This window comes from Ictalurus punctatus, chromosome 2 (assembly GCF_001660625.3).
Source record: "Ictalurus punctatus breed USDA103 chromosome 2, Coco_2.0, whole genome shotgun sequence".
Taxonomy (NCBI): Eukaryota; Metazoa; Chordata; class Actinopteri; order Siluriformes; family Ictaluridae; genus Ictalurus; species Ictalurus punctatus.
In genome coordinates this window covers 18,137,147-18,160,119 of record NC_030417.2, presented here as the reverse complement: position 1 = coordinate 18,160,119, position 22,973 = coordinate 18,137,147, and the positions used below count along the sequence as shown (strand labels likewise).

Sequence of the window (22,973 nt, the reverse complement as noted above, 5' to 3'; positions counted from 1 at the left end):
CCTTACCGATCTTGCATTCTACTACGCAAGTTCCGCAAGAGTTCAGTAAAATCCATAGCTTCATTATATTTGTATTTTTAACTGAAAGGAAACTATATATTTTGCATTTCTATGTGAAACCTTTATTTGTTCCATTAGAAAGATATAGCAAAGAACCCTTACGTGCGTTGGATGGCACTAGAGGGTTCTTGGTGTGGACTAAGTGTCCCCATAATAGTAAGAACACTTGATAGTGTGTGTAACAGCCCCCCCCCATCCCCCCACCCAGTAAAAAGGCTTTTATCTGAAAAATCAAAGGAGCAAAACATTTGCTTTTGGCTATTCAAGTCAAAGTTATTTGATTGTACTTTAAGTCAAAAAGGTATCTAAAAGGGTCTTTGGAGGGATAATGTTCTAGCTTTATAAAAGGATTCTACCTAGAGCTGTTTTTGAACAGGTAGTCTCAACCTCAGACACTCCATGGCTAATGAAGTAATGCATTTAGTACCCTTAGTTGGCAACAAGCTTCAGAATATTGATGGTTGTACTTTGATTGGCTATTAACACTTTAGTGCACTGGTTTAAGAGTTATATACATTCCCAGCATCACTTAAAAGTTGTTAGAGAGTTTGGTTTGAAAAAATAAGTGGCATGTAAACATATCTGGCCATTTGCAAGGCCAGTTAAACAGACTCTTCCTGATAAAGTAGGCCATTCTTGGCCATGTTTAGGTTCAGAAAATCCCAGACTATCTAGCAAAAGCTGTAAGGTTGGCATGTGAGACCACTGACAGGAAAACCCTTCTCTTGTCAGGTTCCTCGTAGAACCTTTAAAGGTCCCTTCAGATGAACAAACAGAAGAATCTTTAGGGAGCTAGCCTGTTTTTGAAGAAGGTTGGGTATAGGAATAGTGTTATTAAGCTACAGTAACAGCCAAGTAGCTCCAAAAGATATTAAAACCAAAATGTGTGTGAGTGATGATGAAAAAAAGGCAAGGCAAAACAGAACTCTTTTGTTTTCAGAACCCTTCACACTCCTGGACTTTGGTTCCCTGCCTTTCCCGAACTTCTGGGCTCATAAAGCTTTAGAGGCCTTTTAAAGAAGTCGTGCGTCACACGGCGCCACCAATTCTGGCTAAGAACTGAGCAGGTCCCCTGCACACACAAAAAGAGTTCACAGGACCAGTAGTTCCCACGAGGGGTGACGCCATTTCTCCGCTCTGTTCAAGCTCACTTTGCTCCACAACAGGTCTCTGAACATGGTGTGTGTATGTGTGGGCTTTAAAGTCCCACATCAGCACAGAATGGCCTGCTGTCACTGTAAGAGCTATAAAGTGTTTGGTTACATCCTGGCAGAAACCAGCGAAAGAGCCTTGGTTTATTAGTCAAAAGGTATTAGGGAAAAATCATCCAGTTTTTCATCATAAAAGTATGAATCCTGGTACCCTTAGCCTATATGTTGATGACTGCCAAGTCTTGATGGCACACGTTAGATCACCTATGAATGTAATGCCAATACCAAACCAAATCCTTACACACCCAAAAGATCCTACAGGTCCTCAAATGGCTAAACGCCTTCCGTGGACTATGGCAAAGGTCCCTGACTAAACATGCAATTCTTGCTTATAAATGCATTGAGAGCATCTCATAATCTCACCGAATATTATTTACTGTAGGTGTGAAAAGCATGGTTGACTGCACTGTATCAGTGCATGCTCGAGTGGCATTAATAAACACTGTCATTAGTCCTACATTCATCCAGCCTAGTGTTTCCCATTCTAGTCCCCTGGGAACCCCAGATGGTGCTTATTGTTGTTGTTCTTCCCAACACCCAACACACCTGTAACAAATATTCAGCATGTTGGTTGCTTGATTTAGGTGTGGTGGAGGATGAGAGACAAAATCTGGTTTACAAGGTAGTGATTATCAAGGACATTGTAGGGAAATAGAAACCCAGATCCAAATGCCAAATGCTTCAGCCCTAGCCTAGTGGTTCACAATGCAAGCGGGTGAGGTTTTTTTTTCTGTTTCAGCTCCAAAACTCAGCTGTACCAGCAAAACTGTGGACTGCTTGGAGGTCCTCAAGAATTGGATGCTGGGTGACTTGATCAAGGATAACGGGGTTTATTTACACCACTGAATTGACCAAGTCCAACATTTTCCACCTAAACGGTCTAGTGGTAGTCAGTGGTAGCTCAGTAGTTAAGATGTTGAACTACTCAGCAGAAGGTTGTGAGTTCAAACCCAACACCGCCAAATGCCACTGCTGGGCCCTTAACTCTCAAGACTGACTGGTAAATGTTTATCCAAAACAATGTCTTCTTGAACAAAGAGGGCAATACAAGCTAAGATAATTCTGCTTTCTAAAGGGGTTCTACTTTGGACTTTCTCTAAATAGAAAATGCACAGGTGTAGGGTTCTTCATATAACCTTTAAGTGCTTCCTCAGAATGATAATGCAAAGAATGTATTGTGGTCCAAGACTGAACTTTTTTTCACCCAGACCAGGGGTTCTACTTGGTATCTTGGACTTATTCTAAAAGAGGAACTCTCCAGTAAGGTTCTACATAAAGCTTTAAGGGTTCTCTGAGAGGGATAAACCAACAAAATGTCCTTCTGGCCTGTTGATCTCTTGCGAATTTAAAAAATATAATTGTTCCTCAAGCTGAATCGTGCTTTTACACACCTTGCCAGTTCTTACAAATTTGCAATCGTGACACTGTGTTGTTTATACAAAGATCTTAACCTCCCAACCCAACACTCATGAAGCCCTTTCCTGTGTACTGTGTGTAAAAATCTTGGGCAAGTCTGGACATGAAGTGACACGTGTCCCTCAGAAAAACACCTCATCTCCCACCACCCCGATAAATGATTGTTTGTTAGCACCACTGGAGCATACACTGATGAAGTTTTTTTTCCAGGGATTTGATTAAGCATCTAAAAAGATGGTTCACATTATTAGACAAAAATCTTCTTCTTCTTCTTCTTATTCTTCTTCCTCCTCCTCTTCTACTTCTTATTATTATTATTATTGCTTGTAGGCTGTGAAGGAGCAAAGGCAGTAATTTATTTCTGATTGCTGTTTTCGAGAGTCTTGAGTCCACGCTGCCAGTCTGAGAGTTTGTAATGCGCAGATCAATGCACCCGTGGATCAATGACGGTTGAGTTATTGCAGTATTTGGCTACTGATTTCTTTCTAGAGATGTGTTTTCCCAGGAAAGTCGATACCCTCAGGCTCGCCTCACTCTCTTTTACTCTCCTCCTTCGCTCCCACCTTAGAGCGCACCTGGGGAGCTTCGGCCTCCGGAGACAGGAGGAGGCAGTTGGTGGGGTGGGATGGGGTGGGGTGGAGTGGGCAGGAATGGAATAGAGGGGGCGGGGGGGATCAGACATAGAAGATGGACGAAGAAAGAGAAAGGATAGTTCAAGAAAGACACTACACAACCTGCATCTGGTATCTGCACTTAATTTCTTCATTTTTCACTTTCTCCACTCATTGACTGATAAGTAATGCAAGCATAATCTTCTCAACAACCTTCTTTGAGGCTTTTCCTCAGCCTCTTATCATTACTGAGTGCCAGATAAAAGAAGACAGCATAGGAAAACCCGAAAGTACTGAAAATTTGCCAACATGTATGTCTTCCCTCTCCGTCCTTCTCTATCTCTCTTTCTCTCCTTCCTTTTTTTTTTTTTTTTTTGCAACTTGGACCGTTAATTTTCTAATGACCTAAATGCACACCTTCCAAAAATGTCAAGCTGGCTTGTTTTCATTTGGAAGCCGTGAGTTGAAAACGAGGCTGGCGAGAGAAGAGGAGGTCGGAAACTCCCTGATGAGAAAAACACGACTGGGTTTGGATTCACGCGAGTCTTGCCTGTTTAGTAATTAAATCCTGCTTCACATTTCACATCACACGTACCTAGCGCTGTAATTAAGATGCAAAGACTGACGGCGATGCTCATCCGCTATCGAAAAATATCAACACAAGATGATTCTCGGTGCAAGTCGAGGCCAACGTTTTCACAATGGGGAAAAAAAGGTTGTGTTTGCTCTTATGATTGGTGAATAGAAGTGGCAAGATTGCTAATAAGAAAATTCTAGCATAATTGTTTTTTAAAGCATATCTCAGTGGATGGGATGACTCCCGTCATGATAACAGGACAAATGTTAAACAACGCATTCCACCCTACACTTTTACCCAGAAGCCCCGCCCTCTTGTTTTCTATTGGCTGTACAGGTCAGAATTCACACATAATGTAAAAAGTAATGGCTAGGAGAAAGCTACCCAAGAAAGACTTATCAGAACGCATTGTATTTGTCTCATATAAGTCTGTGATAAATCTTCACTTCGTCACTGGATCACACATTCAGCTCAGATTATTGTCGACGATAAAAGCGCACACTATTTCACGTGTGTATTTTATTCACTCGAGTCTATTCTTTACCATCATCAATGCATTTTTCTTTCGCGAGCCCTATTCACAATGTACATCTCATGAAAACCTCATAATGCGCCATTGCGCTGTCAGTCAAATCATGGAGATGTCAGTCAGAGCGGACATCGCGAAGTCCCGCTGTCCCATTGTAAACTCGTCTTTATGCGAGTGAGGACAAAGGCGAGGCGCGGAGATAAACCTCATGTTTAACACAGAGCCTTAACACAAGCCTCGCTTTTTACGCCGTGACATTTTCTTATCGCGCTAAACAGTCCTTCATCTGACCTTTGAATGGCATCTCGAATTATTCCGATGGAATAAAAAAAGCATCGATTAGACGGAGTGATACTCGGGCACGCTGGAGAACAGATGGATAGGAAGAAAAACCGACACTGTAGCGACTTGGGGAAACATTTGGGCTCGGTAAAGGGGTTGCGTAGTGACACAAACAGATATTAAATATCAGTTCGAACACAGCGATGTTGAATTCTCAATTCCGGTCGGAAGGTTTATATTAATGCGTGTGTTGTAATACGTTATCGTTTCTATAGTACTCATTCAGAGGGACTTGAATGGCGGACATTCAACATAATCTTTAAGTTGTATTACATAATTCACCTGTAATCTTGAGTGGAGTGTATAGTGTGTTCTAGTGTGTGTGTGTGAGTGTGTGTGGGTGTGTGTACCTGTGTAGACGAAGCGTCCCGGCGCTCCTTTGCAGAACTGCTTGGATTTGTAGGACAGTGTGACCTCCACGACCCCGGGGATGTGTCTGGGTGGCGTCTGAACACGGATAGCGTGGGGTGTGATGAGCTAAAACACAGCACACAACACGTTCAGCTCGATACACATGCATCGATTAAACACACCGCTGCACTGTCGAGAGTCCACTCTGACCCTTCAGTCAGACACACACACACACCTACACTGTTTAATTAACTCTTACAGTGCTGAATTATCGCTAACATTTTGCTTAAGATGTTACAATCTGTGTGTGCGTGTGTGTGTGTGTGTGTGATTACTAAAGAACCCACCTCGCTCCAGACGAGCATGGTCCCAAAGACGACCTGTAGCCCGTCGAAGAAGTTGTCTCCGATGATGATGACAGTGGCTCCTCCAGTCGTCCAGCCTTCACTGGGGCTTATAGCTTTGATGCATGGAGTGGCTGCTTCACACACACACACACACACACACACACACACACACACACACACGACACGAGAGAAACCAAAACAAACAAATTAAAACCAGCCAAACTGTATCATCATAATAACCAACCAATATTATGTTTGCCAAACAGTAACTTCCTGTTTATACCACAGTGCTGTTGAATTCTTGATTCTGATTGGTCAGAAAGCATTGTTTAATATTCTATAAGAGCAGCTCTTATAATACAGTAGTTACACCTGTAATCCAAATCACAGTATTATTTCAATGCCTACTTTCTGATACGTCATTGCTTCTATAGCAACAGCTCATTCACAGAGACTTGTATGGCATATGTTCTACATAAACGCACTAAAAACGTGTACAATTATTGACACGCTAAAATTCTCTATAAGGAGATGCTTATTTAAGTGTATTATGTTTATTATGTTCATTTACGCCAACGCTTCGTAACATTCAGAGGTAAAGCTATAACTTTAAGGCTTCGGTCTACGTGTTGTGTTTTTTCAGTAACATGACAAGCTGTGTTTTTTGTGAGAGAAAAAGAAAAGAGAGGCTGGTGAGGGAACTGTTTATAGCTACTATAACGTAAGTGAGAACATGAACTAACTTGTCTCGCGGATGTTCCGCAACGTGAAACGTAACTATAAACAGATAACAGCTACATGAAGTTCTTTAGTATATACAAATAATCGTAACCGTTGACAAATTTGCTGTGCTATAAAAAGAATAAATGTGCTTTTAAAGAAAGAAAATGTTTTCATAGGAAAAGAATTCCCTTCAGGGTGGTAATAGTAACTCTGCCATTGATTATTATAAAATAGCAGCGTGTCCCTGCAAGACAGACACGCCTACTTCCTTCCTATTGGCCGTACAAAGTTTTTCCAAACCGTTTTTGTGAGATGAATATGTAAATATATAAATCTACGTATTTCAGATTGCTTCAGGATGGCATAGTGACAATAGTTTCTACAAGGTGTTTGAGTCTCGTCGACACACCTCAGTATTCTTTTCTTAACTTGTTTCCCAGCTGCCGAGTGACAGAGAGAAACAGACTAAGTAGGAGTAATTTGTAATAACAATTATAAAAGCTCATTTTATATTCTTATTTCCTGTATAATGGTCAGTTCAATAAAGCCATTAGGAGTTCATTGGGAGTTTTTGTAGTTTATGGTGAAGTCGTTTTTTGGCTTGATGTGATGGAGACAGGCCGGCTGAGTGTGTGTGTGTGTGTGTGTGTGTCTGTGTGTGTGTGTATGACGGACTGTGGACAGGAATTGATTCGACTTATGTCTGAAAGGCTGCATACTTGAAGAAAGCGCTGAATCTTGGGAAAGTAAAACTTTTGAGAACCTTAGGATGCTCATGAGATCTGTAAATACTCTCGTTCATTAGATTGGGTAAAATGACAAGAGATGAAGCCTAGACTATCTGAAATTATTCAACCGCAGGATTTGTAAATCAGAAATCAGACTTAACAACATCTGTATTCGGATTTTCTATTAGCGTACGTCCACAGGTGTACTCAGAGAAGGCTGGTTTGGACAATAAATTGGAGCGTTGAGAATGAATCTGCGCTTGGGTTTATGAAATGAATATTAACCAGGCAACTTTTCCACTTAAATACCTAAATCTAGTCGATCACCCAAGCCAATTTGGTGTGTGCATTACTTCTGCGCTGTATTTCTGAATCGAGCTTAGCCAATACGTTAGCCAAATAGTTAGTCAAAATACGTTAGTTAAATAGAAGTCAAAAAACATTGGACTGGGTATAGTAGATATAGCTTTCATTATGACTTAGTACATAAGAAATCAAACAAATTCACCTGGCAACCAAAATATAATATACTGGTCTTGAATTTGGATTTAGGTATAAAGTTGGCAATTATACAGTACATTAGTAAGATAGGAATTTAGATCATTAATCGATCATCCTCAGTAATTTGCATAACAGAGTCTTAATAAAGTGTTTATTGTGCATTACTATAGCTAAATATTGGTCATTTTCAGATACCCAGTTATACAATTATGTACCAATGCTATATAGGTCATAATGAATCAAACTTAATGCATAATGAACAAGCCATGCATAAGTGTCTAATGTGGACTTTTGCATTTGGGTTTATTATATGATCACACACAGAGAGTGTCTCGAAACTCTCAAATCAAGTGTGTTGTTTTGGTCTATAAACTTCACTACAAACCAGGGAATTCTGAAACACCGATAAATGAATTAACCAAAGTCATAACGGCTTCAGGTTCACCTGTTGGGGACTTGATTCGAACCTGGAGCAGCTGTTTAAATCCTGCTCTTCCTCCCAAAATTGTCCCAGTGTGCTGGACATGAAAGCTCTGCATTTTACCCGCAAAACACGCCACCTTCGGCTTTGTGTCTCAGACTGTTCTGTGAGCTAAAACAATGTCGCCGTTTCTCTTCTGAAGGGAAATCAAGCTTTCATTGTGTCGGTCCACTTGTGACAGGTTTTTATTTCTCAATTCCGGTCCTTTAGGAACGTAGCGTTCTCCAGTGCGGCGTTCTCGTTGTTCTAGTGCACTCGGCGGAACTCATCAAAGGCTTCATCAAGAGCTGATGAGTTGGAGTTGGAGTTTGAGTCAGGTGTGGTGGTGTGCTGTGGTGAGCAACAGGACGCTAAGCTAATCAGCAAGACCTGATGTCTTACAAACACACTGATTGGTGATCAGTGGAGGAAAGTGACATAGAGTGTTACCTTTCATCTGAACGCATCAAAGCGACAGTACGTGTTTGGAGATTTGGGTTTCTCAGGTACGACTTGTCCTACTTTTTTAATAACTTTGCGCTCCGCTGTAGGGCCACAGTTCGAGGAACCTTTTTCGTCGCTGCTTAACTAATGCAGTGTCTTACCTTCAGATGGATCGAGGCGGCGAGCGCGTCTTCCGTGTTTGGAGTTGTTATGGACGAACATGTTGTCAGACACAGCCAGCACGTGGCCGTCTACGTTCACCGTAGTGGAAATCACCACCTAGAAAGTCAAAGCATTTTATACTTTAGAAAACCGCAGTGTTCATTATAGTGGACAAGAATTGGCTTCAGTTCATGGGTTCATGGGGCGCACCTGAAAGCGTCTCATGTCTCTGGGGTTCCCGGCATTTTTCAGGCAATTCTGATTGCACTTGAGGAAAAACTTCAGGAAGAATCTGGAAAAAAAAAACATGACAAAGGGATAAAAGGAGCTGGTTAATACTGATGTTGTTGATGTTGTATCATTTATCCATATTGACAGTGAGAAATTTTAAGGTTTTAAGTGATTCCTTTCCACTGATGGAATAAGTAGATATGAGTGATGAGACCTTCAGTAGGTATTTCAGGAGTATTTTGTAAAGTTAAAAAGTTCTTAGTTTCTAGTTTGGAAACATTTCTGATAGGATAACACTCTGTAATAGGCCTCCTAGGGTTCCCCCAATGGGACTACCAAAGAACTCTTACTGTATAGATCCAACAACTGGACTTAGATAGCACCTATAAGAAGATGATTTAGAAGAACCATTCTTTGGGTTGATGAGTCTTTAAGAATTTTTCTTGGTACCATAGAGAACTAAAAGGTTTCCCACCATAAATAAGGACATTTACATTTAATATTGCGACAACAAAAAGACAGTTAATGAATCACAGAGCTAAAGGTTCATCAGGGAACCAAATATGGTTCCTCTACAGTGATATTCTAAAGAAGCATTTTTGGGTATTCCATACCAACTAGGGTAGATCCTATTGGAGTACATTTTGAGATATCATGAGAACAATAGTAATTGTCCAATATGCCAGAGGTTTTATGTTCAGGGGATTTTTTTTAATCAGAGACCCCCTGGCAATGCTTAGACCCCTGAGAACGATGGTAAAGACAAACATCCAGTACACACAGCCTACTCTTATTTTCACTCTATAGCTCAGGGTCGGGTATTGATGAGGCTAACCTGAGACATTGTTCTCTCTGATATAGCTAGTTTACAGTAAGAAATGGATGTCACTTTTACAGCACTAGCCTCTACCCGCATCCATCACCGGCACTGGAGTTTTGATCGAGTGCTTCCCTTTTAATTGTCACATTATCACAATAATAATCCAGGCGGTTAACGGCGACCAAGGTCACTGACAGTCATGTCACATTAACCAGAGGATAACCTCATTCATGAACCCAGGATCACATTACTCCTCTCCTTTTCCTCCTCCTCTTCTCTCCACTTCCTTATTTTCTCCATTCTCTTCCTATCATTCTCCTAATTTATCATCCTCTCTCCTTTCATCTTCATATTTTCTTATCTGTTTCCCGTCCTTTCTTTCTTTTCCCGTCTTCTTTCTTTCTCTTCATCAGTCACTCAATTTCTTCTCTAAGTTCTCTCTTCCTTTATTCTTCTTTCTCCTTTTGTTTACCTTTCATTTTCCTCCTTGCTCCTCATCTCCCCTTCTCTATCTTTGCCCCTTTTTTCCTTCTCTGAATCTGCTCGTATTTTTCCGTTTTCTCTATCACCGCTTCCACTTTTCCTGTTTCACTTCCTTCTATTATTTTCTCATTTACCTTCTTTCCTTTCACTTTCTTTTCACTTCTGTCTTTGTCTCCTTCCCCCATTTTTTCCTCCTCTCTGAATTCCAACTTTTCTGATTTCCTCTACTTTTTCCTGCTTCCTCATTCCTTGCTTCTCCTCCTGTTTTTTCTCCTCATTCCTACTTCCTCCTGTACTTCCTTGTCTCCCTCTTCTTCTCCTTTCTCCATCTATCTCTCTCTCTCTCTGTCTCTTTCTTCACCTTTCATCTCTCCACTTCCATCTTTGTGTCACTTTCCTTATCATGTTTCCCTTTCTTCTTCCTCGCCATCCTCTTCTCCCACTTTCTCCATTCGCTCCTCTTTCTTTTCCCTCTCTTATCTTGCTACACCTTTCCTTTTTCTCTTTTCCATCCATCTCCCTGGTCTGTACAGAGAGAACGAGAGAGAGAGAGAGATTGCAGGAGTGGAGGAACCCCTGTCAGTGATATAAACGACTGCCATCTGCTGACCGCATCGATTTCCCTCCTAATAAGACCGTAACAATATCTTTAAAAACACACGCCAGTAACTCGGGTGATTTTTTAAAACCTCACTTTGCCTGGCATGACATAATCACCACATACATTTTAAATCCCCCCACCCCACCCATTTTCACCCACAGCACTCACACACCGAGAGAGACAGAGACAGAGCGAGAGGCATCAACGAGCGCCCTGTTGCTCAAGAAATATGTGCATTTCGTAATCACAGTGGAGAGATATAGTGAGAGAGAGAGAGAGAGAGACAGAGTGTGTGTGAGAGAGAGAGAGAGTGAGTGAGGGGCTTTGCTCTATTTAGCCAGTATCGACTGACACTCGATCCGGGTTGCTCTGAAGGCTGCTAATGCCCTTTATGGGTGCGGAATACAATAATATGGGGGCTCCATCCCCGAGCTCCATTCATATGATATTAGAGTCCTTGGGAGGAGAGATATGGATCAATAGGGATTGAATTAAAACGCAGCAGGAGATGAGGCGCTGGTAAAGTGAAGCGAGAGATAGCACAGAGACGCAGCGTCCAGCCGAAAAAGAGAGAGCAGGGGAAAAAAGGGGGCACGGTGAAAGAAAGAAAGACAGACAGACAGAAAGAAAGAAAGAAAGAAAGAAAGAAAGAAAGAAAGAAAGAAAGAAAGAAATTGAACACGAAATGAAGGAGGCCAATAAAGGGTAGAAGAAAAGAATAGAAAAAATAGAAGATGAAAAAAATGCAAGAAAAGAAAGAAAGAATAAATGAATGAAAGTATGAAAGAAAAATATTAAAGAAAACTAAAGCTGACCCAGAAAGCATGGAAGAAAAAGATGGAGATGTGATTAAAAAAAGAATTAAACATGAAATGAAGGAGGCCAATAAAGAATAGAAGAAAAGAATAGAAAAAATAGAAGATAGACAGAATGGAAGAAAAGAAAGAAAGAAAGAAAGAAAGAAAGAAAGAAAACTAAATAAAAACAATGGACCAAAAACAAAGGAGCATACAAGAAAAATTTAAAACAAGAAAGGATAGAAGATAAGGGTGTCCAGATGAAAGAAAGAAAGAAAGAAAGAAAGAATTTTTAAAAAAGAATTAAAGAAACAGTAAATGAAGGAGACCAATAAAAGATAGAAGAAAAGAACAGAAAAATAGAAAATATATAGAACAGAAGAAAGAAAGAAAAAGGAAAGAAAGAAAGAAAGAAAGAAAGAAAAAGAAAAATTGATATGGGCGTAATCATGATTGGTGTCAAACAAAATTTCGGCGAGAGGATGACAAACCCGGGTAAAAAACAACAGAGAAAGAGAGAGAGAGAGAGAGAGAGAGAGAGAGAACATCAATGCTTCATATTCCTCATTTCCTCCAGCTGCCACTGGGCAAGAGTTGATAAGGAATGCGAGATTCCTGATCCCACCGTGGAAGAACGGGCAGCACTTCAAAGCTCATTCACTTTGGAGTGTCCTAGTGCTCACTTTTAGACCCAGCGCAGAGTGAAGGTCTTAAACAGGAAGTCGGGGGCGAGAGGAGAGAGAGAGAGAGAGAGAGAGAGAGAGAGAGAGAGAGAGAGATTCTGGGGAGAGCTAGTGCGAAAAAAAAACAGTCTCCGGAAACTGAATGGAAATGTAATCAGCACACGGCGTCACTCTGAAGTATGAACTTTCTCTAAAACATTCGGATTCAAGCGGTTGATTTAGGTTATACTCCCGGTGCTAGTGTCTAAAGGTAACAGCCAATGATTTAAAAAAAAAAAAAACACCTTTGGAGAAAATAAAACGTACATAAATATAACACATGATGAACGGTCGCTAAAAAAAGAGAATGAGACAAAAATATCAACCATATTTATGCGTAAGAAACTCCTAATTATCATTCATTCTAATGTAATGGAAAAGCCAAATTGCAGTACTAGCTAGGAACAGCTAGTGAAATAGCTAGTGAGCTAATGAGCTACTAGGAAATAGACACATTAAATCATTAGTTAGCTATTTAGCTAGCTAGTATATATAGTAAGTTTTCCTTTCAGTCATTTCAGAAGTATTATATATAATTGCGTATTTCTGGCATATTAATAGCATAAACATTTGGATTGAAATTATTAATAATTATCATACTTCTTAGTTATCATATTTCTTAGCAGTTAGTTAGCTATTTAGGTAGCTAGTATACAGTATAGGTTATGAATGATGAATTTCTGACCTATAAATACCATACGGGTTTTTTGACGAAGTCGCATTTTTCATAATTCTGACATGACTGACAGGCAAAATTACTGGTCAATACTAGCTGGTGAAATAGCTAGTAGGTAATTAGGTGCTAGCAAACAAACAAGTTACAAGATATTCGTAGCTATAGTCAGTCCGTAGAGGTTTTTATGGAGGTTTTTCCGTGATTGTTGCAGCCAAAATTGCTTGATTTTGCTGCGGGGTTTACTGGGGGGCTTTTTTTTTTTTCCAAAGTTTATGATGCAATTTGTGAAGTTTCTTTTGTGCTATTTTTTTGTGGAAAACTACTTGAATTGGCGAAATGGCTATTGCCCAAAATTGTCTTGCATGCTTTTTCACAGTGATGTTTGTTGGTAAATGAGACCTTTTAGCTGTACTCATGCATCGAAGAGGGTTTTGGCTGAATGTGCGTTGTGATGATGTCACATGACACGTCTTAGCCCAAATCTGTGGAAAATCTGCGGTCATTTTGAAAAATTGCACGCTCCTCCGAATATTATTGCTCGATTTTGTGTTTATTTCTGCGATCGCAAAATCCTGGACGGACTGTATGGATTTATTTCAAAACAGATATACATACGTAGTTTGGGACTTTTTTTTAAATGGAAGACACGCTAGTAACAACATTAGCTACATAAGAAACCTGAAGATATCCGAAGGCATGAAGAAGTTTTAGCGCGTATGTTCTCTAGAATGAATATCGTTATTTTTGTCCTTACTTTTTTTTTTTTTTTTTTTCAAGTTCTAATTCAAGCTGTGACAGATCTAAGTAAAACAATAATAGATCATGCATGAATCGTAACACACATATTTTAAACCACATGAGGTAATGTAGGTCTCAGGACAGAGGGATAGAAACCAATACATAGATGTAGACAGTGAGAAGAAACGTAGGAAGAATGGGTGAGACAGACCGATCGGGAGATGTGAGGAGAGAGATGTAGAGAGACAGAAGCCCTCATGTTGAAAGTCTCCCTCCCCATCGAAAACTTATTAAAACAACATCAATTATTAATCTCCATCTAGAGCCAAGAGTCAGTTATTAGTTTCACGGTCTCTCTCTCTCTCTCTCTCTCTCTCTCTCTCTCTCTCTCTCTCTCCTTCTCGTCTCTCTACTCTTATAAAGTAGGTAAAGATAATGAGCTGAGTGGAGTCTCTGTTGTAAGCCGTCACCTCATTACATCGGCCTGCCATCAATTACAAGAGGAGTGTGTGGCCCTGTCACTCGCCTAATGTGCCTCCGACACAGTGTCAGGAATTACTGCTGCCCCTAAATACACCTCTCTCTCTCTCTCTCTCTCTCTCTCTCTGTATCTATACTCTATGTATATCTCTCACAAAAACTATTATACTAAATAAACTGCAGTTCATGTGACGTATGGTAGTGTGCAATGTTTATAGTCTGATATCGTGTGCTATATACACACTGCATAAGCAATAACTCCATGTTGTGCTGTTACAGGAAAAGAATCAACATCAGGGTGGGGTGATGAGGCGGAGTTACACGCCGATGTTGATTATTTTCCTCTTGCGCCACAGCAATTTGCCAACAAGCACATTTTCATTAATTAAGAACGACATGAACTTTTTATCCGATTATAGTTACTTTTAATGTTGTTGAAGTTAGTTCTTGTTATCACTTTTGTAAAATGGTATTCCCTGTTGTTGTTGTCTGTCGTTGTTTTTTTTTTAAACGCAAAGCCGTCTTTGCGGAAGATTTTCGCATGGTGGCAAACTTGTTGTTTAGTTGGCAAGTTTTTCGACATTAATATTTAACGATAAAACCATGCAAATCGGCGAGCCATGAATGCGTACGATAATAGTTAATAATGATGTGTGAAATATGCGTCTTTTTGGGATCTCGTCCTTCTAAAACAAAATGGAGGAACTGCTAATTACTGCCATTTCAGGACAACACATTTGAAACAACTTTGGCTCTAAAGACGCCATTGAAGTATAAATGATGGTTCCAGGACTGACGCTCGGATTATTTCGAGTGTGGCGTCATACACTGCTAGCAAGCTAGGATAAGCTACCTAACTACACAATCACACCATGGCTCCTCCGCCTGAACAAAACGGCGAGGTGAAAGTCCGGCGTCAAGCCGCTCAGACACACAGCTCTGTTCTAACTTGACGTGTGAAGAGAAGTACCTTAACTCTGGCCTATCTCTTTCTCTTTTTCTCTCTCGCTCTCTTGCACACACTCTACACACACCTTTCCCTGGAGTCTCGCACTTATTACGCTACTCAAGAAGAAGAAGAGCTCAATTTCGGAGGTGGTATTTTTAAAAACGCACCGTGTTCCCATTCTCAGGTAAAAATACTTCACGACGCAGGATAATGTACAGGAATGTTAGCGTCTTTTTTTTTTTTTTTCTGTGTGATGTGTTAACCTGATGATGTGAAGTAGAGCTAGAAAGAGGACAAACTGGCCTGGTGTAAATGTTGGCAATGTACAACATTTACCTTACGTTAACCTAGCGTTAACCTAACATAAACCTAACGTTTATATACGTAAAAGGTTCAACTTGGATTGGAAAGGTTAATACGTTTAATGTATATCTAAAGTTGCGAAAGAATCTGAAGCAAAGGGGCGGAGTTAGCACTCAGCTCTTCATACTTAATTTGTAATACTTAATTGAAATACAATTTACAAATTAGCTATGAAATCTCTACAAACTATGATTTGACACTAAATCATGGCGTATCGGTCCTACTAAAACAAACATGCCAATTTATTCAGCTATTTTTTTTCCTTCAGTATAATTTCAGGAACATGAGCAGAGACATGATATTCATATTCTGGCCTCAGTCTTCGCCTCAACCCTAAAGCATTTATCCAGATTTACGACCAATAATAAAGGTGTGTGTGTGTGTGTGTGTGTGTGTGCGCACACCCATGTGAGACCACCTAGCCAATTCTCAGAGAATGGGACTCTCCTTGCCTCTGCTACATGCTATTAATAATTCACAGGCCAAGATGGCAATTACAGGACCATGTACAATCAAACTAAATATTTAATAAGGCACTAAAACAGTGCCGTATTTTTGTCTGTCTCTCTGTCTCTCTCTCTCTTTCTCTCTGTCCTCCTGCTCTCTCACATTAGCTCTGAACATACAGTTACTATATCCAAAAGTATCTTTTACACTTCCCCTGACATGCAACAACTATGTATATGTCTCCATAAATTTTTTTTTTTTAAACGATGCGATTCGCATTTTACTATGGGAGCCAAATATGAGCCGATGTATGACAAATAAACTTAAAGAAGACAAATATTTAATGCGATACATTTTAGAGCGGTTTTGATCGTACAAACAGGTAGGCTTTGAGCAGGGGGAGGCCACACCTCCTTCAATAGGACTGACAGATCGAGAGACCACGCCTCTTTCACTGATTGACAGACACTGAAGCCATGCCTCCTTAATTAGTACTAACAACCACAGAAGCCACACCTCCTTCAATAGAGTCGATAGATATAGAGGCCATGAGAGAGAGAGAGAGAGAGAGAGAGAGAGAGAGAGAGAGAGAGAGAGAGAGATTGACAGAACTAGACAGACAGAAAGAGATAGTTAGATAGAGATATAGTAATAGGTAGAGACAGAGAAATAGACAGAGAGCACTAGAGTGAGATATAGAACTAGAAAGAGAGAGAATTTGAGAGAAGAAGATAAACTGGGGGATAGTTAGATAGACAGAGGAAGGATGAGTGAGAGAAACAGAGATTAGGATAAAGAAAGGGAGAGAGGAGAGGGAGTTACAAAGGAAGAGAAAGCGAGAAAGGAATTAAAAGAAGTAATTTAAGAAAGAGAGAGAGAGAGTGGAAAGTCAGGGAGAAAACAAGAGAGAGTACAGGAGAAAAAGGTACAGATAAAGAGAAATGACGTGTGTGTGTGTGTGTGTGTGTGTGTGTGTGTGTGTGTGTGTGTGTGTGTGTGTGTGTGTGTGTATGTATGTATTACACACTCTCTGTCATGGCTGTTTCAGTCAGTATCAATTCCTCAGCTAAAGCACAGGCACAATTCCTGGAGTGTAGAGCAAGTGGACACACACAACTAATCACTCGTTTACATCTGTGTGTGTGTGTGTGTGTGTGTGTGTGTGTGTGTGTGTGTGTGTGTGTTTGCATGCGTGCGTGTGTTTGCCTGAGAAAACCAACGATCCTTCTGTTTTCTACTTAGTGTGGACAAAACACAAGACATCCAGTTCCACACACACACTTTCTCACACAACATACACGTGTTCATGTTCACATACATACCTGACTTACACACATATTCTTACAAACACACACACACACACACACACACTCCAGTCAGGTTTGTCGAGGTCCCCTGGCTGCACTTTGTGCTCCGTTGCTATGGAAAAGTACATATTTGTCTCACCGCATGACATAATGCACGTTTGGAGAGGAAGTGAAATATGTGCGGACAGTGACCTCATAGTGAGAGCGCAAATCAGACTCCAAGTGCGTTTCTTCATACACACACACCCACACACACACACATACACACACACACACACACACACACTATCAGGATTCATCATGTGCTTTAAAGCCCTGACACAGTTACACAGTCCTTTCTCACACTGTAACTCCCTCTCCTACAGGAAACAGATGTTCAGGTTTTTCCATTTCTGAAAACTTCTGAAAACCTCTGACTGTTCAAAAGCCCTGACACTGGAGACTCCTTCAATATCTGTGAAGTAAACATCTCGTCACAGAAAACGCAACCATATCGAAAACTACACACGTTTATGTGGATATAGAAAATCCCTGTGTAAGTCGTTACTACAGAAACATATCAGAACGAATGCACTAATCCTGTAAAAGCCTATGATTTGTCTGAGAAAATTCATCAACACACTTCTGACCAATCTATTCAGTGAAGATGATTTGGTCCAGTGCACACGTGCGAGGTGTGGACGGTAGCAAGATAGACGTTTCTTCCTCTAGACTTTCCATCATGCTCCTATAAAACACCATCCGTTCTATCTGCAACACCTCAGCTTTCATCCTGCCCAGTCTATCAAGACAAGAAAAAAGAAAAAAACAAAACAAAGAAAAACCTCGTTCCTGATGCGTTTAGACTGACAGTTTCATCCAGTCCCTCCTCGAGCTGTCGCTCGCTTGCGAAGGAATCGCTTCACTTGGATTTAAATACGGCCTATAATAGGCCTCCATCTATCAGAGAGGCCGAACGCCTATTCTTAGACACATACATTAGCCCTTGGCCCAGATAGGAATGTCACCAGATTAAACATCCAATTTGTTAACCGGAGCAGGCTAGAGGTGCTGCTTCTTGACAGGACTTACAAACAAGTCCAAATGGCCCCATTTTTCACGCTGGCTTTTTTCCCCTTCTTTCACACACCGACAAGACGGCTTTTCTGTAAGGAAGGAACCGTGCGTGGAGGATTGATGGACACCGAGAAAAGCTAGAAAGACTTCAGTTAGAAATGTCAAACAAGCCCACACTAAGTATATTAATAAATGAGTCAAATAATGAAAATGTCATTTACAAACCTTTAAAGCGTCTTAAAAATATCTAACAGCCGTTCCACGTTCGCTTTAAAGTTACTCAGGCTACTAACTGCACATTATTAGCAGGTTAGAAGTTACCACTTCAGCATGATCTCATGTTAGATATCTTTGCCAGAGTTTTTTTTTTTTTAAAGTAGTAAAGGTGAGAGAAACTAAATGTGGTAGCATGAAGCAAAATGATGGCATGCTTGAAAACATCATTAAAGATGTCTAATGCAGATCATTAACGCTGACTTCCCAATCAACCGAGCATCATGATGTGGTAAAGTGTCATACTGTCATATATAGAGTTCATAAGTTTACATATGCCTTGCAGAATCTGTAAAATGTTTATAAATTTATATTATTAAAAAAAATAGGAGGGATCATTTTATTTAGTTCTGCGCTGAATAAACTATTTCACATAACAGATGTTTACATATCGTCCACAAGACACAATAATAACTGGATTTACACAAATGAACCAGTTCAAAAGTTAATATACGCTTGATTATTAACACTATGTGTTGTTACCTGGATGATCAATGACTGTTTTTATGTGTTGTGATAGTTGTTCATGAGTCCCTTGTTTGTCCTGAGCAGTTAAACTGCCCAGTGTTCTTCAGAAAAATCCTCCAGGTCCTGCACATTCTTTTTCTGCATATTGGACCCCTTTCCAACATTGACTATAGGATTTTAAGATCCGTCTTTTCACACCGAGGACAACTGAGGAACTTGTACTATTATAAAACTATTACAAAAGGTGCACACATTCACTGATGCTCAAGAAGGCAACACGATACATTCAGCGACAGGGGGTGTAAACTATACAGACAGCGGGGTGTAAACGGTGTAAATTGTTAATATTTTGTTTAAAGATCTTCTTGTTGTTGTTTTCATTTAGTACTGCCCTTCAGAAGCTACATAAGATGTGTACATGTTTCCCAGAAGACAAAATAATTGCAATTTAACTCAACTGTATAACGTACTTTTGACCAGGAAGCGATTTATTATTAGGGTAGAAAGTGGAGAATACCCCCCACCCAAGTTGACAACAATGTCGCAACAGTTTATTTCAATTATTTTTATTAGTTATAATTAATTCGTTCCTGTTATCATTTACATTATAACACTTATGTATAAACAGTCGTTCCTTTGCCAGTTAATAAGACTTGTCATGTTACTGAGAAATTACTGACACTTAGAAAGACAATGGAGACCCCTTCCAGAAATGTTAGATAAATAAATAATTAAATAAATATCTCCTTACAGAACAATTCATCACATCACTGATTCTTTGTTACTAAAAACGGCAACGTATTCAAACGAGCGCATGAATATCGCACTTGAGCACCTCGTGACCAATCAGAATCGAGAATTCAACAGCGCCATGGTATATGAGTGTGCCGAGGAGAGAAAAAAAAATCATCTAATTTCCCTCACACCAGCAAACAGAAGTATTTTATTATTGCTAAATCGTATCGTATCTGAGGGGAGGGAGGGGTTGGGGGGTGGGGGGTGGTGGGGGAACTGGGGGGATTTTGATTTATCCCTCACATTATCTGTCAGACAAATGTTTCTCTTTATGGCCATTACTATTCCGAACCGGCGGCTGCCATCGCAAGACTAATATAATGCGTGAAGTATTTAATTAAGGATCGGCGCAGGGAAGCCGCTTACGTCTCGCTTTATTGGAGCGAAATTAAAAATAACTCCTGCATTTGAATAACAGCCCGGGGGCTGCCTCTCAGCCATGGCGGTTTAATATCGCTTATGCCACTTTAACCTTTCTGAGAGCCGGGGCCGTCGTTTGTGTGTGAGAAACACACACACACACACACACACACACACACACACACTCACAAACACGACTCTCAAATAAGTTACCGAGCAGCCATCTTTTGTCTCACTTAATAAACTAGGAAGTGAAGTACCTTCAGGTTACACCAGTTTTTTTGTTTTTTTGTCGCTAATTTTATTGTGTGTTTTCTAAGAAGACACACACACACTTTCACCCTAGAACACAACTGAAAAAAAAAAAAAAAAAACATTCTCACAAGTTTACAAAGCAGCCATTTTTGTCTCACTTAATAAGGTAAGAAGAGAAGTATCTTCAGGTTATGCTAGGTTTTTTTGTGCGTGTCGCTAATTTTATTAGTGGAAAAAAAGAAGCACACGCGCGCACACACACACGTACAGAGAGAAGAAAATCCTCAAACAGAGCAGCCATTTTTGCCTCACTTAATAAGCTAACATGAGAAGTATCTTTAGGTTATGATAGTTTTTTTGTGTGTCGCTAATTTTATTGTATTATTTGTGAAAAGATTAGTAGCACACACACATTCACACTTTCAAACTAACATACAATTTGTACATAGCAGCCATTTTCGTGTCACTTAATAAGCCTAAAGTGTCTTCAGGGTAGGCTACTTTAGGGTATGCTAACTTTAGGGTATGCTACATCAGGGTATGCTACTTCAGGGTATGCTACATGTGGTCTTTGTCACTAATTTTATGCTAACTTTTAAAAGAGAAAAGTTCAGAAGAAGGAATAAGAGGCAGTCTGTTGGACATGTTGTTCTAGGACGGGCCTCGTGATGCAATCCTCACAAAGTAAATGCAATTTGGTTGTTGCAGCTCTGAAGTGCAGCTGAGTGCCGGGCATATTGTGAGGTTTTAATTAAACGCGACAGCAGTGAAAATAATAAGAGAGAACAAGCAAACGAGCGTGGCAGGCAAGAAACGGCAAAATAACAGCGAAAGATGATCCGAAAAAGAACGAACGTAGCTCGGCGGTTTTCCGGGACGAAGAGAAAGAGATAAAGAGAGTGAGAAAGAGAGAGAGAGAGAAAAAAAACTAATTCCAGAAGCGGGTTTTAAAATCGCAGTGCCGAGATGGTCCGTATTATCCATCTGTTTGGCAAACCTCTCTGCTGCGCTGGAGAGACGGTCACGGACAAGGTGAACTGACACACTCACACACACATATCGAACTCCACCATCTGGCTCTGAATTGGCTTGGATAATACCAAGCACACGTACCGGCTCGAGACAAGACACAAAACACGCACCATCTTCTCCGACTGCCTAATGAAGGAGTGTTTTCAAGGGCCTTGATGAGGAGCGGATGGTGTGTGTGTATGTCTGTGCGTGTGTTTGTGAGCTTCATGATTTGCATTCGGGCCTTGTTTCGGTAATTTCAAGTGCCTTGTTGATACCAATCCCTCGTTAGGACTTCACAGTTCCTGCAACGTCCTAGAGTCTCTCAAGTGTGTCTCGGTTTTCGGAGATTCAGGAAGCTACCTCGATCTCCAATAACTGTATGTATCTATCATAATGTAGAAAATCCCATAATTCTGATCATCAGACCTTTTACAAAATGGTGGACCAAACTGCCGCTCCAACCAAAGATTACTTTGTTGGGCCATGGCTTGTCTTCTCATAGGTACACTTAATTAGATAGCTTATGTAGCTAATCTTCTAGACACTAACTTGTTAGCCGCTAAGCAGGTGCCAACATTGCTAACAAGAAAATACTAGGAAGAGAAGAAAAAAAACAGAAGTTTACCACAAAATCCTACTGTATGTCAGTGGACGGGTCAGATCCACGCTAAAAGCGGAGTATTAGCTGAACTGATCGTTAGAATTCAATCTGGATTTAAGCAAACGACTGAGTGTTTAATTTGGGGTTTAACTTTAGTTAAATATTCATACATTCATTCATTTTCCAAACCACTTATCCTACACAGGGTTGCGCCGATCCTGGAGCATATCCCATCTAACTTGGGGCACAAGGCAGGGGACACCCTGGACAGAGTGCCAAGCCCTTTCAGGGCACAATCAAACACACTCTCACACACTACGGACAATTAAGAGATGCCAATCAGCCAACGTATGTCTTTGGACTTGGGGAGAACACCGGCGTACCCAGAAGAAACCCCCAAAGCACAGGGAAAACATGTAAACTCCAAGAACACAGGGTGGAGACAGGATTCGAACCCCCAACCCCAGAGGTGCAAGGCAAATATGGTAACCGTAAGCCACCATGCCCTAATAGTTAAAGAGCCATCCTCAGGTAATCTAATAAGGAGCCAAGGCAAAAAATACAACAGCAATACAAATTTTCACATATTACTTGGGTGGCTGTGGCTCAGGTAGTAGAGTGGGTTGTCCACTAATCGTAGGATTGGCAGTTTGATTCCCGGCCGACATGACTCCACATACTGAGGTGTCCTTGATACTGAACCCCATCTAAATACATCAGTTTCCTCTAAGACACTGAACCCCAAGTTGTTCCTGATGGCAAGTTAGCACCTTGCATGGCAGCTCTGCTACCACTGGTGTGTGAGTGTGTGTGTGTGAATGGGTGAATGAGACACAGTGTAAAGCACTTTGGATAAAAGTGCTATATAAATGCAGACCATTTACTTCCTGTTTACTACGCCTTCTCACCTTGTTTGATGCACAGCCTGTAAGTAACTTCTTAAAGAACCTCCTTCTCTTTGGCTAACCGAGAACGTTCCAGACTTTCAGGAATTTGCATTCTGTAAGCGTGTCCCAGCCTTAATACGTCGAATCTGCACACTTTGTTCTAGACAGCTGAGTAAATTTACACGACA

At 40.5% G+C, this 22,973-nt stretch overlaps 1 protein-coding gene across 3 annotated transcripts in view; it reads right to left on the bottom strand.

Annotated features, from left to right (window-relative positions):
- Positions 1-22,973, bottom strand: part of LOC108277145 (transcription factor COE3) — a 104,355-nt gene that overhangs the window by 30,091 nt on the left and 51,291 nt on the right. For 2 of the 3 annotated variants that reach the window (XM_017489577.3, XM_017489596.3), the window contains exons 7-10: positions 8,673-8,754; positions 8,462-8,579; positions 5,445-5,578; positions 5,097-5,223 (exon numbers count right to left, since the gene is read on the bottom strand). In XM_017489577.3, the coding sequence (XP_017345066.1) occupies positions 5,097-5,223; positions 5,445-5,578; positions 8,462-8,579; positions 8,673-8,754 (461 nt within the window). The remainder of the gene's footprint in view (positions 1-5,096; positions 5,224-5,444; positions 5,579-8,461; positions 8,580-8,672; positions 8,755-22,973) is intronic. The other variant, XM_017489587.3, reaches the window with a different exon arrangement.